Genomic DNA, 16,466 nt, shown 5'->3' on the forward strand with positions numbered 1-16,466 from the left:
CCCTCCCCACAGGTACCATCAGGCCTGAAATTTCACCATGGTCACTTTCATTCAGTCATGCAACCTCTTTGGGACATGAAATTCTAAGGGCATTTACCTTTACTCAGCTCCTACCTGGGCTGTCAAAGTGCCCTTTTATCTGATACCAGAGGCTGAATCCCTTAGCTCCATTCAGCCTTCCTTGATCCTCTGGCCACGCCAACCCAGACCCTGAAGACAGATAAAAGGAAGAATTGTCCCCAGCAAACCAGCACCTCATAGCACACAGATATTCACACACACACAGGTGTGACACAGGCACAAACACATCCATACACCCCACGTATGTCCTTAGGCACAGACGAGCGTAGAAGGGTGTACGGCACATGCACACCCTTATATGCCCTGGCATGCAGTGACCCAGCACACACTACTTACCATCACTGTTCACTGAGCCATTCCTTTCTCCGTACTGTGCCCTTTACAAACTCTGCATCATTTCACCTACAACCCGCGAGGTAGGTATTCCTTTTCTCATATAAAAAATGAGCAAACAGGCCAGAGAGACCAAGTGGATTCCTCAAGGTCACACATCCAGCAAGGGTAGGGCAGGGCTGTCTAGCCGAGGGACCCAAATCAACACCACTGCGACAGACAGATCAAAGACCCTGCCCTGGCCAGGAACGACTTTGGCTGCACGTAACAGAAAACTGAACCAAGCGAGGCTTAAACAAATAAGGGTTTAATATTCTTACACAACCAGATGTTGGAAGGGACAGCTGTGGATGATTGTCTTGGCCTTTCCTTCATGGTAGCAAGGTGGCTGCCCTAGACCCAGACATCACACCCACATTCACAGCAGGAAGATGGGGTCTGGGGCTGCAAAACCTTCCCCAGAAGCCTCTCTATTGGCTTTGCTTAATTTGCACTAACAGACAGAGCTCTGGCTCTGGCCAGAGCTGGGTCATATAGTGGCTCCTAACAGAAAGGGAAGCTGGGAAAGTGAGCAAAAGGATCATCATGACTGGCTAGGACCCATTCTGACTCATCATCTGGGGCTGGACATGCTGATGCTCCAAACAAAACCGGGTGGGGAGCAGGGACTGGAGACTGGTCGGCAATAACAGTATCTGCCGCAGACCCTGGATTCTGCCCTTCTTCCACCTGGGTCCCCTCGGTGGTTGGGGATCCAGCCGAGGAAGCCAGGAGTGGGTGGCCCAGCGCTTGACCCCAGGAGAGTGACTGAGAGACCAGAGGTGGGGGCTCTGACCACACCAAGGGACCCATGCAATTCTCTGGAGAGTTAGGACTCCTGAGCCCGAGCAGCTCAAGGACCCCTACCTTTGTTCAGTTCAGCCACCTAAGGCCCGTGGAAGTCCAGCTCCTGAGGCCTCTCTGGCCCTCACATGGTGCACCTGGTCCTGGGCTGTCCAGCCCACCTCCCAGGGGCTTGGGATGCCTTTACCGCCAGCCACCATCCAATCCTGGGCCTGCCCACCACAGAGGCCCTGCCAGGGACTGCTGCCCACACAGGAACTGCCACGGGCCCTCAAGGCCGCCTGGGAGGCTAAGGACGACCAGAGGCTTCAGCTCAACCTTTGCCCAGCGGTTCAGGGTTCATCGGGCCACCAGCTGTGGGCACCAAGGAGTTTCCGGGTAGAGGAGACAATGGAGGGAGCGAAACCTGTGGAGAGACGAGAAATGGACAAGACGGGTCACCCCCACGGGTTCCTGGGGAGCGCGTCACAGATATGCTCTGGAGCAGGGTTTTTCCACCTCAGCACGATGAACACCGGGGGGCCAGATAATTCCGTTGTGGGGCTGTCCTGTGCATTGTAGGATCTTTAGCAGCACCCCTGGCCTCCACCCACTAGATGCCAGCACGCATCCCCTGAGTCCTAACGATCAAAAATGTCCCCACACGCTGCCAATTGTCCCTTAGTGGGGGGCGTGCGGGGGAGTTGCAAAATGGTCCCTGGTTGAGAACCACTGGTTTATAAAGACTTCAAAAGCCAGAGAAACCATGAAGAGGCCTCAGCTGAGGCCACACCATCTGACCGCACATATCTGAGTCCCCAGTTGGCTCCAGCCCCATTAGGTAGCAACCTTCAGATTCTAAATCTTCAGGCTTTGAGAGAATTTAACACCGATTCTTAAACGTCTTGGCAGTATAGCCATAGCTTGCACACCTCCACTGATGGGGAGCTCACTCTATTAGCAGGCAGCTCCTTTCCTCTTAGAATTTGAGCCAAACTCTGTCTCCTTGTAACGTCCAACTTATTCAACACAGCCCTGGTCCCGGCAGCCTTGGGATAGCTGTGAGTCCTCTGCCCCCAGCCGGACAGCTCTGCAGAATTTCAGGGGCAGGAGTGCTGGCTCCCCTAAGGGTTACCCTACAGATAAATCCAAAGTCCAGACAGAGCCTACAGGGCCTTCGGGGGCGTGGGGGAGGGTGTTCCCTGCCACCTCCCCAACTGAATCTGACACCACTCTCCTCTCTTCTCCCACATTCCAGTCACACTGGCTTCTTTTACTTCCTTGAGTAGGTCTTGCTCCCCTGCCACAGTATGTCACAGGCTGTGCTCTGAGCTGCCCTACAGCAATTGGGGCTGGGGGTGGGATGGAGGGGGCTGGGCTGAGCAGCCCTAATCCCCCCAGGGAGTCTTTGGGGACAGAACTGGAAGGTGCCTAAGTGGCATTCTAGCCCCCATTCCAACCCTCTATCCATCGAAAAGTATCATCAAAGAAACAAAGAGCCTGAGAAAGACTTTCTTTTCATTTCCCCATGAGTGCCTGGAGCGCCTCCATTAGAGCATCTCCTGTGCTCAGTGAAGAGAGCTCAGTCTTTCACAGGCTCCCAGAGGATCAGGCCTGGGAGAGCCCTTCAGATCCACATCGCTCAGCCTCCTTGTGTTACAAATGGGGCGACTAAGGTCCAGAGAGGGCAAGGCACCTGCCCAAGGTCACACAGCAAGCCAGTAACAGAGCAGAGACTGAAATCCACTCCCTCCACTCCCAGCTCTGTGCTGTCAGCCACTGGCCTCTCTCACTTCCCTCCCTCCCGGCTCCCCCATCTTTGGATGCCTGGACGCAGGCCCCACTCCTCCCATCCTACAGTTTCAGCCTCCAGACCCACCTGGAGGAGTCCTCCTCAGGGGAGAAGGGGCCGTGGAGCTTAATGACGTTGAGTTTCCCCTCAAAGACGCCATAGCTGAGGGTGACCTGCGCAGAGAGACACAGAGAAGAGAGTGAAGGGTGCGGGGTGTCCCACTGGCAACTCCACAAGGGGGCAGCATTTGGGCAGAAACAGAGAAGGCACATAAGGCATTCTGAGGGACACAAAAAGCCTGCCTCTGCACCTGAAATTCCACCTTCAGTAACAGGTGTTCCGCTGAGGGCCCCACCCCACTCCCCTTTGAGCATGATCCCATTTGTGCCCCCAACGGTCCAGTTTACTAGGGAGGCTGGAACGATTCCCTCATCTACAGATTGGGAAACTGAGGCTCAAGGCAGGAAAGCACCTTTCCAGGAAGTTGCATGCCTGAACGGAGGTTTCCTGAGACCCACTCTAGGGCCTGGGCAATCCGTCTCCACCCAGAGCCTAAGGTCACTCCACGAGAAGTGAGGATGCAGGATGATGACACCCGTCAAGAGGTAGTCAAGCACAGTGGTTAAAGACTGTGGGCTTAGGGGCCACCCAAGCAGGGTTCAAATCCCTCTCTGTCCTCTACTAGCTGTGTGCCACAGTTAGTTCCACTCTCTGGGCCTCAGTTTCTCCATCTGTAGAATGGAAATAATGTTAGGACTCACCCCCACGTGAATGCTGTGAGGAAGTACAGAGTTAAAGAAGTTAAGGCCCCCAGTGTGGTGCCTGGCACAGCGGGGGATCTGAAAACCCCACCTTTAGGGTGCCCTTGTTTTGGCTGTCCAAAATCTGCCCCTCTTTCCTGGCTGTGGTCCTAATGGGACCAATCTGCATCCTCGTTCTAGGCCTGGCCAATCAACTCTAACTCTAGGCGCTGGTAGGAAACAGGTCATGTGACCCAAGTGGGCCATGTGACCAATGAGCGCCAGTCCTGAGATCTGGTGGAAGGAGGAGCTCTCTTCCCATGGGTGGGGTGGAAACCTGGGGCTGCCACCTTGCCAGCATGAGGGCTGAGCCTGCCTGAGCATGAGGCCAGCGTGGGGGAGGGCACATGAGAGAGGGGAGGGACAGAGTCTGAGCACCCAGACCCTGCCAGATCTAGCAAGTCAGGCCAAGCCCTCAGCTTCCCAGGTATGCAGGCCCATAAATGACCTTTTCTGTTTAATTAGTCTGTTGCCTCTCTGTCACTTGCAGCCAAAAGGGCTCTGACTCACACCATGGGGCAGAAGATCCCAGGGGCCTCCCAGCCAGGACCCTTTACGGGGCTGGAAATCCATGAGCTGGAGGGCGTGTCTGCAAGGCAGAGCCAGTTGGACCTCAGCAGAGTCATTACTTGCCAGGTGGTGGGAGGGGTCCCTACCCCTCCCCCAGCCTGACATTACACTTGGATGTCCCTACTGAAGACCTGGTCCTTCCCAGTGACACCTGAGTTAGAAGGAAAAGCAGCAATCAGTAGACGGGTAAGCTTTGGTGAAGGAGAGGGCTGCCGATAGGCAGTTAAAAAGGACTGGCCCCTTCAGAGGGTGCGGGGAGGATGGGAGGTTGAAGAGAGGAGAGAGGGAAGGAGGTAGCATGTGGAGAGCTGGGTGGTCTGAACCTCAAGACGAGCTTCATCTTATGTGTGCAGGTCTCTCCAGCTGGCATTTGGGAACCAGATCAAAGAATTTTAGCATCATAAATGCAGACCCTTGAGGGTTAGAGGTGGAGAGAGCTGAGATACTGCATGCCCTCAAGGGGATCCTTTACCACCCTGGGCCTCAGTTTCCCCATCAATAGGGGAGAGCCCCCACAAACACCTTCCCCAGTGCCACCTGCCCCAAGGCTGGCTCACCTGCTCTGGAAGCTGGGCAGCCCCCAGCAGCTGCAGGGTCTCCAGGTGGGAGTGGAAGAGGGGGCTGGGCTGCAGGTGACCGCCCAGCTTGCACTCGACGATGTAGCCCACAGTGCAGTCGTCAGGCAGCCGGATGAGGGCAGATGTGTCCACGAAGCGGGGGCCACTGAGGGACAGAGTCATGCTGCAGCCACTGACCTAAGGCCTCGACACCTAGAGCCCTCCCTGACTCCCTGAAGACCCTGCCTCCGCCAGGGCCAGCTGGGAAAACAGAGCTCGGCTCTAGCATCTGCCTCTTGCATACTGTGTAGCCTTGTGCAAGTCACAAGCCTCGGGGAGCCTCAGTTTCCTCTTCTGTAAAATGGGCATGATAATGGCCCTGCCCTCACAAGGCTGTTGTGAGGATTAAGTGGAGGAAAGGTGAAATGAAGCCCTTTATAAATGTATCCTTTCCTTCCCTCTCTTTCTTTTCATTCATTCACTCACTCATTCATTCATTCTTGAGTTTGAGCATCTACCTGCTGCCAGCCACCATGACACAGAGGCTGAGGACAAAGAGATGAGAAAGAAATGCTTCCTGCCCTCAACAGCAGCCCCGATTCTGGAGGGAGACAGATAGAGGAGCAGGTCATTTCAGAGGAGGACTGGTGCTAAGTCAGAGGGAAGCATGAGGCCTGGGGACACAGGGAGGACAAGGTGGGTTCCCAGGGGATGTGGCAGGCTTTTGTTTTGCTCTTTACTTAATCATGGCAGTAGCAGTTTTTAAACAGAGTCTTACAGGATGAGCTGGAGTCAGCCAGGTGCCGAGCAGGGGAGGAGCAGTGTTCCAGGCAAGGGTGTCACCTGACTGCATACCCCACGAACGCCGCGGGGGTGCCAGGCGGGGCAGCTTGCCCCACTGCCCAGGATGCCTGACTGAGGGGTCGAGTGGGTGCAGAAACCCAGCCGTTGCTCCCCTCCCCAGGCTGCACCTGCCCAGAGTGGGTACCTTTTTCTAATTCACACAAATGTACCATAGAGGTGGACAGAAGCCTAGATGGGGGCACCCCAGGCACAGGGATGACCCCTGGTTGTGTGTACATGCCTGCTGTCGACAGATACTAGGACAGCACTCCTGCTCCCAGTCAGGGCACAAATTGCCCCCGGAGGACCCCACCCGTCCAGGACAGGGCACAGCAGGCTGGTGTGGTGACAGAGCACGCAGGCCTTAGAGCCAAACCCAGCAGCTGAGTGACCTTGAACCAATTACTTTGCTTAACCTCTCAGTACCTCAGTTTCCTCAGCCAAGTAGAAATAAGGCCAATACCCCTTCCTCCCTGGGGGCTGTGATACTCTTAGCAAAGCACAGACCTGGCTCAGAGTCAACCCTCAATTCAAGGTAGCGACACTGATGTGGCTGTGAATAACAGCCCGCTCGGCAGACCTCAAGAGGCTAGACCTTTGCCACGTCCTCTCTAGAATATCAGTACCCCCACCAGGTACTGAGGGCTTCCACTACTCCCACGATCCCCCGCAGTCTGAGCCCTCTAGGACCATCCCAGCTCAAATTCCACCTCTTCCAGGAAGCCTTCCCTCCTTTCCCCAAGCAGAAGGCCCTACTCCCTCCTCTGAGTGCCCCTCCAGTTGGCCTTCACCTCCCCTGTGACAGTGACCAGTCAGAAGAGGACTGAAAATGGGACCTAATGTTTGCCGGGCTCCTGCCAGGTGCCAGCCCAGACACTTTTTCATTTAACCCTTACAACAACCACTGGCCATTGTACTATCAGGTCCATTTTACAGATGGGGGCACTGAGGCTCCTGGAGATTACACAACTTGCCTGTGTGTGGCAGAGTGCACTAGGCGGTGTACCCCCAAGGGCATGATGACAGGTGGCTTGCTCACCACTAACTGTGTAACTCTGTGATGCAGCGGGAATGAGAGGTAGTTTCTCCTGAGCTCTCTCTCAAGCCCTTCCTGCTGCAAAGGCCCCACCCACACACCAGCCAACACCCCCTCTCTGCATCCCACCCCCCACCTCTTCCACCAGTCTCTAGGTCTCTGCTTACCTGGCCCATGGGGCCATCTTCAAAGCCAGTTTGCGGTTGATGCAGAAGCCGGCACCCCCGGTGGCAAACCAGAACTGTACCAGCCTCTGTGAGGAGAGATGGGGAGGGCCAAAATGTAGGGTGACCTGGGGTGGGGGCAACAGCCAGGCCCCCCCCTTACCCCCAACCAGCATGGCTCAAAACTTTTTATTTCACATCTCACTAGAGTCTTCCTACAGCCTGACATTATTATGCCCATTTTATAGATAAGGAAACCGAGACCCAAAGTCACATAGCTATTTAAGAATGATGGGGACACCAATTAGACCCCAGTCTGGCTGGATTTCAGTTAAAGAGGACACATATCCTATTTGTCTACCCAGTGCACCTTATCCCTATCCTCAGAGAAACATCCCTGTGTGGTTCAGGAGGGACTGCCCAACACAGCACCTGCTCCCATAGGCCACAGATACGGGCAGGTGCCCCAGGAATGACGGATCACAAGACCACACCTTTGACCCAGTGACTGGCTCAGCGACAGGCACATGACCCAGCCAGCCAATCAGAGTCCTCGCCTGAGTTCCATATGCTGTGAGGGAGAGATGCTTTTACAGGGTCACCAGTAAATATAATCCTGATGCCATTTACACCGGGCCATGTACACTGGCCTCGCCACTCCCAACTCCTGGGACCAAGAAAGCTTTTCTGCAAAAGGAGAGAATGAGGTCTCATGGAGGAAAGAGAGAAGGGCAGGCAGGCCTGTGAGCCCCTGAGGCCAGCAAACCCCTTGGCATTTCAATCTCAGCAACCAATACCACCCCTCTGGGGTGTAAACCACTTTCTGCCCTCACCCAACATCACCATGGCCCAAGGCCTCTTCTACCTCCTCTGTGAGGACCTGTGAATTCACCCATGAATTTCTTTAAGGCTTTTGAGAAACACTGAACCTTTTCAGCTGTACCATCTCTTGGTCAAACAAGTGCCCTAAAGTTACCTTCTCCCAAGTACAGAGTTGGTGCTTCATTGATGCATGTTGCATTGGGTTGGGTCACCTCCCACGATGCAGCAGTGAGAAGAGCCATGGGCAGGGAGCTGGAAAGTGGAGGGCCCCCCCCTCCTCCACTGCACAGCTGTGTAACCTTGAGAAAGTTCCTGCCCGTCTCTGTACCTCAGATTTGTCACCTGTGAGTACAACACTGGCTCCAGTTCTGAAATCCGATGGCTCTCCTGGCCCAGAGGTGTCCTCCTCCTAAAGACCTCTACGAGCTTACTTCTGGAAACTCTGCCCTCTTAGAGAGAGGTCAGGCCTCAAACAGGCAGAATGAATGGTTTCTTGAGGACCTGACACACAGGAGGCGCCCAATAAATGCTTGTTTAATGAATTAATGAGGGCAGGGCTTCCACTCCCAGAGAACTGTAGCAACATCAGCAGTGACCATGCAAGCGCCTAACCCTGAGCACGGACTGCGGAGCCCTGTGCTGCAGGTGAGGTGACCAAGGTGCACAGAACTGAGGTCACTTGACTGAGGTCCCAGAGCTGGGACTGACTCCAAGCCCAAGTCCTTGTCCCCTTTGCTGTCCTACCCTGGGGGATGCCAGGGTCTTAACAGGCCAGGACACTTTGGAGCAGAGTCCTGGGATCCCGCTGGTGGGGTGTCTGACAAGGAGGGCATTCATGCACGTTGTAAGGTCGGGGACTGGGTGTGCCCAGGACTGGGTGTGTCCTGAACCAGCACAGGAAGAACACAGCTCAGAGATGAGGCTGAGATGAGTCGGGTGCTGATTGATAACGCTCACTAGCGTCCACCACGTGCCAGATCCCGTTCCAAGCCCTTGGATAGATGACCGCATTTAATTCTTTTTTTGCTCACAATGGCCCTATGAGGTAGTGACTGTTTTCACTGATTTTACAGATAAGGAAACTGAGGCATAGAGAGGTGAGGTGACTTCATTCAAGGTCACAAAGCCAGGAGGTAGCAGGGCTGGTGTGTGAACCCTGGGAGTCAGGTTCCAGAGCGGAGCTCTAAAACCCTTTGGTCAGGGGTGAGGTGGTGTGGGAGTCTGGAGGACCCTGCGGCTCACCTGGCATCAGCTTGCTCACACGCGCTCCCCCAAGGCCCAGGAAGATTTAATTAGGGCTCAGAGGCTGATTAGCTGCAGATAATTAAGGTTCTGTGTTTCCTGCTCTTGGTTTCCCTAGTGAAGCAGATGGTGACCCTGGGAGGGAGAAAACCCCACAACTGGCCCAGCTCCTGCTCCAGGCACCACGTCTAGAGAGGGGGACCCATGGCCTGACTCTTCACAGGGGCCAAGGGAGCCCTAAGGGCAAAATCTGGCAACCTAAACCTGTCCATTCAGGTCTGGAGCCGAAGCTGGTGCTGGGGACCCTGTTGTGCAAGGTGTCAACTCAGTTGCTGGTTAGTGAAATCTGGAAAGAGGAGGGGTATCTAGAGGAGAGGAGGGGAGGGGAGGGTTCAGGGGCTCCCGGCAGCCACAGTTTACTACCCGGCCCAGCAGATTCAGCATTTTAACAATCTGCCGTGGAGTCAGGAAGCCTCAACTCACCCCGCCTTGCTCACTCTGTGACCAGGACGAGCCCCTGCTCCTCCGTGGCCGAGGCCCTACTAAGCGCCAGTCTCTGTGCCTTACCTACATTATCTCAATCTCCCCATTTCATAAAGGAGGAGACTTAGGATCACAGGCGAAGCCCCCAGCCCAGACACACCCGGATGCAGCCAAATCTGAAACCCAGAAAACCCACCGGACCCCTCCACAGCCCCGCCCCCGAATGGCCCCGCCCCGCGTGGCCCCGCCCCCGGGGCCAGCGGCCAATGCACAACGGAGGCAGCGAGGGAACCGACCGTGCGGTTGTTCGGCTGCGGCTCGGAAGCGTGGATAGGCCGGTTCAGGCTGGGCCGGCCGATGTAGACGTCGCGGGTCCACGGGAAGGTTTTTAGCAGCTTCAGCAGCGCCCTCGGGTTCAGGTAGTTGTCGTCATCCACATGACAGAACCACCTGTGGGGATGGAATGCGGGACAGTGAACTTGGAGGGGGTTCCCAGGGGCTGCCAGCCAGCCAGACTCCGCCCTGCGCCCTCATAATCAGTCAACAGAGTTATGGGTTGGGGGAGGCTAACATTGAAGGCACCTGTTCTGTGCCAGGCAGCGTCTGGTGTAAGCTCATGAGGAAGTTGTGCCCACTTCACAGGTGGGAACCAAGACTCAGGAAGGTTAAGACACTTGCCCAAGGTCACACAGCCGGTGAATAGCAGAATTTGAATCCCATCTGTCTGCCCAGAGACAGACCCCAGCAGGCCCTACATGTGATTAAATTTACAGGGCCCGGACAACTTTACTTTTTTGACAAGACACCTCATTTAGGAACTGGCCTGAGGCAAAGGTCACGCCTGCCTCCTAAGACTCACCTCAGTCCGCTGGCCAAGAAGGCATCAAACTCAGCAGCCATCTTGCAGGACAGGGCAGGGTGGCTGTGCTCCGCGGAGCAGTTGGTGACCACGAGGTGGGACCCTGAATAAGGGAGGACAGGTCAGGGGCCCCTGCCCAGCTCTTCCCAACAGCCCTACACAGTGTGAGAATGCAGAGGAAGGCGGGGCCTCAGAAAGCCTGGAGCAGTGCATCCAGTCCCATTTTACATATGGGGAAACTGAGGTCAAGGGGGGCTGACCTGCCCAGGACCCTGGAGCTAATGGACAGTAGGCCGGGCTGGGACCCAGGTGTCCAGGGTCTTGTCCAGCACAGTCCCTCCCCACACCCATACCCGTTTCCAGGGAAGAAGCCTGCTCCCCTCCTGGGCAAAAGGGGAATCCACGTGTGACAAGGGTGGGCAGCCCTGTTTCCTGGGGAACCCCAGGCCAGGGGACAGCCACCCCAGCTTTCCCTGGCAACAGCCAAGGGGCCCCCAACCCACCCAGAGTTACCCAATCTCTCCTGGAGGCCTTCATCCTGGCTGTCGGTGAAGATGAACGTCTAGGAAGGAGAGAGGAATCAGGACTGGGGTCGGCCAAGGAGAGTCCCGGGCCAGCCCACAGCCCACCACAGCCAAGTCCAGGTGGATACACACATGGCAGACCTCTGTCCTCCTTCAGTGATGGACACACACCCCTCTCACAGTCACACGCTCCTTTAGGACAACATGACTTTCTCAGCTACCCAACCCACGCCCCCATACAACACACACAACCCAGCTTTTGTACAACTTTGCGGTATACACCAGCCCATCAGTCTCACACTCAGCCCCCTTACAGACCAGCACCCACAGGGTCCCTACCAGAGTCACACACCCTTAGCAGAATCACACCTCCATCAAGCATACACACACACATACACACACATCACACATCACATCACACACACACATCACACACACACATCACACACACACACACACATCACACACACACACATCACATCACACACACACATCACACACACATCACACACACACATCACATCACACACACATCACACATCACATCACACACACATCACACATCACATCACACACACACACACATCACATCACACACATCACATCACACACACAAACACATCACGCATCACATAACACACACACATCACATCACACACATGCATCTCACACACACACATCACATCACACACACACATCACACATCACACACACATCACATCACACACACACATCACACATCACATCACACACACACACGTCATATCACATCACACATCACACACACACATCACACACACACATCACACATCACATCACACATTACACACACACATCACACATCACATATTACACACACACATCACACATCACATCACACACACACACGTCATATCACATCACACATCACACACACACATCACACACACACATCACACATCACATCACACACACACATCACACATCACATCACACATTACACACCACACGTCACATCACACATCACATCACACACACACATCACACATCACATCACACATCACACACCACACATCACATCACATATCACACAGCACATCACACACACATCACAGTCCCGCTTGGCCCCTCCACATATACAGAACCCTAAACACTTGTTCAGTAGACAGACCCACACACTAGGACACCAAACTACTTAGGGAGACGGTCACGACTTTCACAGCCACACAAACTCCCTGTGCAAGTGTCGGGGCCCTTACACATCTCCCAGATAGGAGAGGTGACCCACCAACAGCATTCATACACCCGGTCCCCCATGACCTCACTAAACCTCCAGACAGGTGTTATGATCTGTCCCCTTCGCAGATGGCAAAACGGAAGGTAAGTGATGGAGCAAGGCTGTGCGGTTGGCGGGAGGTGAGCTGGGATTTGAACCCAGCCTGGACCTCTCCCCGCCCTCAACTCCCGCTACAGCCAGACTTTTCCCTGGGGGTCTAGCAGGCACCTCAGACTGAGGGCGAGAACACCGAGCACCCAAGCACCCCCAGACCTGGGCTCCTCTCACTCTTCCCCATCTTGCTGGAACCCAACACCTTGGGGTCACCGTGCCTCCTCTCTTTCTCTCACACCCACATCCAGTCTGTCAACAAATTCTGTCCACCCAGCTTTCAAACTGCCCAGGGTGCACCCTCTCCCTCCAGCCTCCGCGGCCAGCCCTCGGTCCAGCCCACCCTCGTCACCTCCTGCCCGTTTTGCTGCAGTCACCTTTTCCCTGCTCTCCCTGCTCTGTCCTGCCCCACCCCAAGTCTGTTTTCAACACAGCCCCCGGGGGAGCCTGTAAAATAAATCAGACCTTTCTTGCCCTGCTCCCTGGCAAACTTTTGCCACCAAACAGTCACCCAGATAGTGGAACTCTCTCAAGTTTGGAGCGTGGGCCAAATGGGCCAGGGAATGCCTGTGAATGAATCGGTGGGGGGAGGCGGAAGGGAGGGGTCCCCGCAGCAGGGCCCGGGGGCCGAGCAGGGTGCATGAGGCTGGTGTTTCGGTCCCCAGGAATCCTGAGGCTGGCACAGAGCGGCGGGCAGAGTTTCCTCTGAGCTGAGGGTTGCATTTGATTTGTTCAAGGAGGGACTCTGACAATGGTTAAAACCTCGCAGGAAAACAAAGGGACAGACAGCCTGCTGGGGTCAGGGGAGGGGTGGCCGGGGGCCATCTGCTGCAGAGGAGGGGAGTAGTGGGGCCATTGTTGCTCCCCCCATCCCCCACCCGCCCTCCTCGAGGACTGTGGGGAAGAGGAAGACCCCCCCTGAATCACAAAACGTGCCTCCCCCAAGCCCGCCCCCTTTGCCTGGGACAAAGGCCCCACACGAGCCCCAGCTCGCTGCCACAAAGGCCCACCTGCCACCCGGCTGCCTTAACCAGCTGGGGCGGGTGCCCAGCCCTGGAGTTAACCAGCTCAGGACCGCTCCTGATAGCAGAGCTGAAAGAGGCTCCGAGACTCTCCCGCCCTGTGTGGCTGGGGAAACTGAGGCTGAACGGTGGAAGGCCTTGGCCGAGGTCACAGGAAGAGATAAGCCAAAGGGTAGAAACGAAGGGGGCCCAGATGCAGTGGCACGAGTGGGTCTCTCTGTCTCCTCTCGTCTTCCTCTGAATATCTTTCCTTTTTTCAACTCTGTCTTAAAGGACAAGATTTCTAGACTCTGCCCCTTGTGGTAGGGGCAGGGGTGGGGGGAGTGGGAGTGTCCAACTGAGTGAATTCATCTCCTACCTCTGCTTAACCTTGCTCAGTTTCCTCACCTGTAAGCTGAGAATATCAATACCTACCACTCGGGTTGTTGTGAGGGTTTAGTAGAGTGATGCACCCGATATGCTGTCACTTAGATGCTGAGCATCTGGCAGGCACTCCCTCTGGCTGCCTGCTTAGCATCTGGGACTGAGCTCAGGGCACAGAGGGGGGCTGCTTGCCTCTCCTCTGCCGGCCTGGTCCTGCCAGACCCAGACACCCAGTCTGGAGGCCCAAGTGACTAGGCAGCTCTGGGATCCCGGGTCTCAGCAGAGAAGGAGGGGCCCCGGCGGGAGATGGCAGGCGGGTCCTACTGGGCTCTGCCCCCTCAGGCCTTCAGGGAAAGCACTTCCTCCTCTCTGGCCTCAGTTTCCTCATCCGGAGCAAGCGCACCACCATAGTGATCAAGACGAGACAGGAAAGGGCCTCTGACCACGTGAGGCCATGCTCCCGGGTACACGCAGACACAGCACCATAAACAGGAAGGTCTGCGGGGAGGGCCAGGCTGGGCGGCTTCCGCAAGCGGATCCAGAATCTCCCCAAGATGAGAAGCTGTGCAGAGCCCCAGGGAAGAGCCTGGGGTGCTGGGGGTACAGCAAGGAGAGGGTTAATCCAGGGTGCTAGGAAATCCGGGCGGGGGTGCCCCCTCCCCAGGGGTCCCTGGCCTCTTCCAGGCACCACCTCCCCCCTCCTTGGTCTCCAGGAGCCCCCAACCCCCTCCGAAGGCTCGTCACTTCCACTGAGCCAAAGTGGGGACAGTGTGTGTGTGTGTGTGTGTGTGTGTGTGTGAGAATCTGCCTCTCCCCCTCCCCCAGGGATGACTCCCAGCACCCCCAAATCACTGACTTTGCTTGAGGAGGGCACTGGATGTGAGGAGGGGAAGAGCCAGAAGGGACTCAGCGTGTCAGGGCCACCTCCCCAGAAAGACAGAAGCCGCGCACCCCTGTGACACACACGCCTCTTGTCACGGCACATCTAACACTGACGCCGGCTCCATGCAGGTGAGCATGCACGCGGGTGTACACACACGCACAATCCCAATGCCAGGCAGACCTCTGCCCTGCCCTCCTGCCCACCACTACCTCAGCCACCACCATCGCAGCACACACCCCACCTCCCTCGCCCGGAAAGTGCCCCACAGGAAATGGAGCACAGGAGGTGAGGTGCCACCGCCCTGGGCACACCCTGGGCAGCAGAGGCGTGGGGGCAGGGGCTGTCAGGAATTCTGAAAGGATGCCCCCCTGCCGCTCTCCCCGAACAGGCCCCCCCCAGACTGTCCCCTCCTCAGCGACTCAGTCCCTGTGCTCCACCCTCAAAGCCAGGGCAGAAGGACAGCATCCAGGGCCTGGACAGGGGGCGGCCTGGCCTGGGTGCATGCCAGAGTCAGGACCTCTCGGGGGCCTCTGTCCCAGCTGCCCAACACCCCCCCTTGCCCCCGATGCCAGGCTGGGCCAGGGTGGGCAGAAACGAAACCTGTGCCAGGACAACCAGGGAATCGAGGGACCATCCCCCAGAAGGGACCCAGGAGCCCGGGGTAGGGGCCCAGCCTGGCCCCAGAAGAAACGAAGCAGTGGGCCTGAGGAGCACCTGGCCCCGGGGCCAGCAAGGGACACAGTCAGGGCCGCAGGAGCCCCCGATCCTTCCAGGAAGGAGCGAGAAGACAGCCCAGGTGGGGCAGGTGGGTGAGCAGCTTCTCCCTCGAGGCCACCAGGGACCCCAGCTCGGTAGAAAGTCCTCTGTGAGTCCCTCAGACCAGAGGCCACTCCTGGGGCCCGCAGTCACCCGCTTGTCACCTGTTCCCTGGTCCTGGAGACCCACGTGTCGAGCAGCAGCTCCAGGCGGGAGCGGTGGAAGGCCCGGGTTGTCTTGACTGCGATGAAGACATCGTGCAGCTGCAGCTCGGGCGACCGAGGGCTTGGCGGGCTCAGCCCGGGGGTCTCCGGCACGCCCTGCGGGGATGGGCTTGAGTAGTACCGTAGGGAGAGGAGCCCCATGCACAGCAGGGTGAGCAGGACTCCAGCCAGGCCCCGGAGGAGCCGGCACTGCATTGGCCCTGGGACCCCAGACGGCTCAGCCCCCAAATCCCAACCAGACGGGGAGGGGAGGCTGGTCAGGAAGGAGCCCCGGCAAAGGCAAAGGTCTGCCAGGCATGGGGGGCAGGCCAGGAGGGGAGAGGTGGGAGTCGGTGCTCTGGACCCGGAGGCCGAGCCATGGCAGCCCCGCTGCCGCTGCCGCCAGCCCTCCACCTGCTCCCGGGCCCTCCCTCCCACTGCCGGCTCTGGGGCGCCTGGCCCCGCCCCTGCCTCCAGGGCAGCCCAGGGGCGGGGCCGGCCCAGGGGAGCCCAGAGGTGGCTGAAAGTGTCACCGGCTGAAGGGACAGCCCAGCCCTGCCCGCTGCTGCAGGGGGGGGGTGGGGGCAACAACAACCCCTCCATGCCAGATGGAAGGGAGGGGCCGGGCCCTCCAGCCCTCCCACTCCCCAGAGATCCCCAGCTAAGCTCATTCAATACCCAGTATCTTCTGGTGTCCAGCCTCCCAGCTTTTGCTCACGCTGTTCCTCGTCCTGGATGCTCTTCCCCAGCCCCCACCATCCTCACCCACGTTCCTTCCACCAGGCTTAATTCTATCTGGACTTCAAGGCTCAGCTCAAGGGTTCCCTCCTCCAGGAAGCCTCCCAGCCTCTGGGGCTCCCCCAGTAGTTAGCTCAGTTCCTCTGGTCTTCACAACAGTGTTAGAATTATTTCCAGTTCATAGCTGGGCACATAAGGCTCAGAATG

General features: G+C 57.0%; 1 protein-coding gene across 2 annotated transcripts; it reads right to left on the minus strand.

Moving 5' to 3' along the window:
* Positions 1-705: 705 nt before the first annotated feature.
* Positions 706-15,967, minus strand: MFNG (MFNG O-fucosylpeptide 3-beta-N-acetylglucosaminyltransferase). Of its 2 annotated transcripts, none has more exons than XM_082352964.1 (8): positions 15,483-15,967; positions 10,918-10,966; positions 10,405-10,507; positions 9,842-9,995; positions 7,002-7,087; positions 4,956-5,121; positions 3,116-3,201; positions 706-1,663 (listed from the first exon to the last, which is right to left on the minus strand). In XM_082352964.1, the coding sequence occupies exons 1-8, from the start codon at positions 15,735-15,737 to the stop codon at positions 1,597-1,599; spliced, it is 966 nt and encodes a 321-aa protein (XP_082209090.1). In that variant the 5' UTR covers positions 15,738-15,967; the 3' UTR covers positions 706-1,596. The 2 variants fall into 2 exon arrangements, with proteins under 2 accessions (XP_082209090.1, XP_082209091.1); XM_082352965.1 differs by having other exon boundaries at positions 10,908-10,966; positions 15,483-15,703.
* Between the last annotated feature and the right edge of the window lie 499 nt (positions 15,968-16,466).

Source organism: Balaenoptera borealis (assembly GCF_965194805.1).
Source record: "Balaenoptera borealis genome assembly, chromosome: 13".
Taxonomy (NCBI): Eukaryota; Metazoa; Chordata; class Mammalia; order Artiodactyla; family Balaenopteridae; genus Balaenoptera; species Balaenoptera borealis.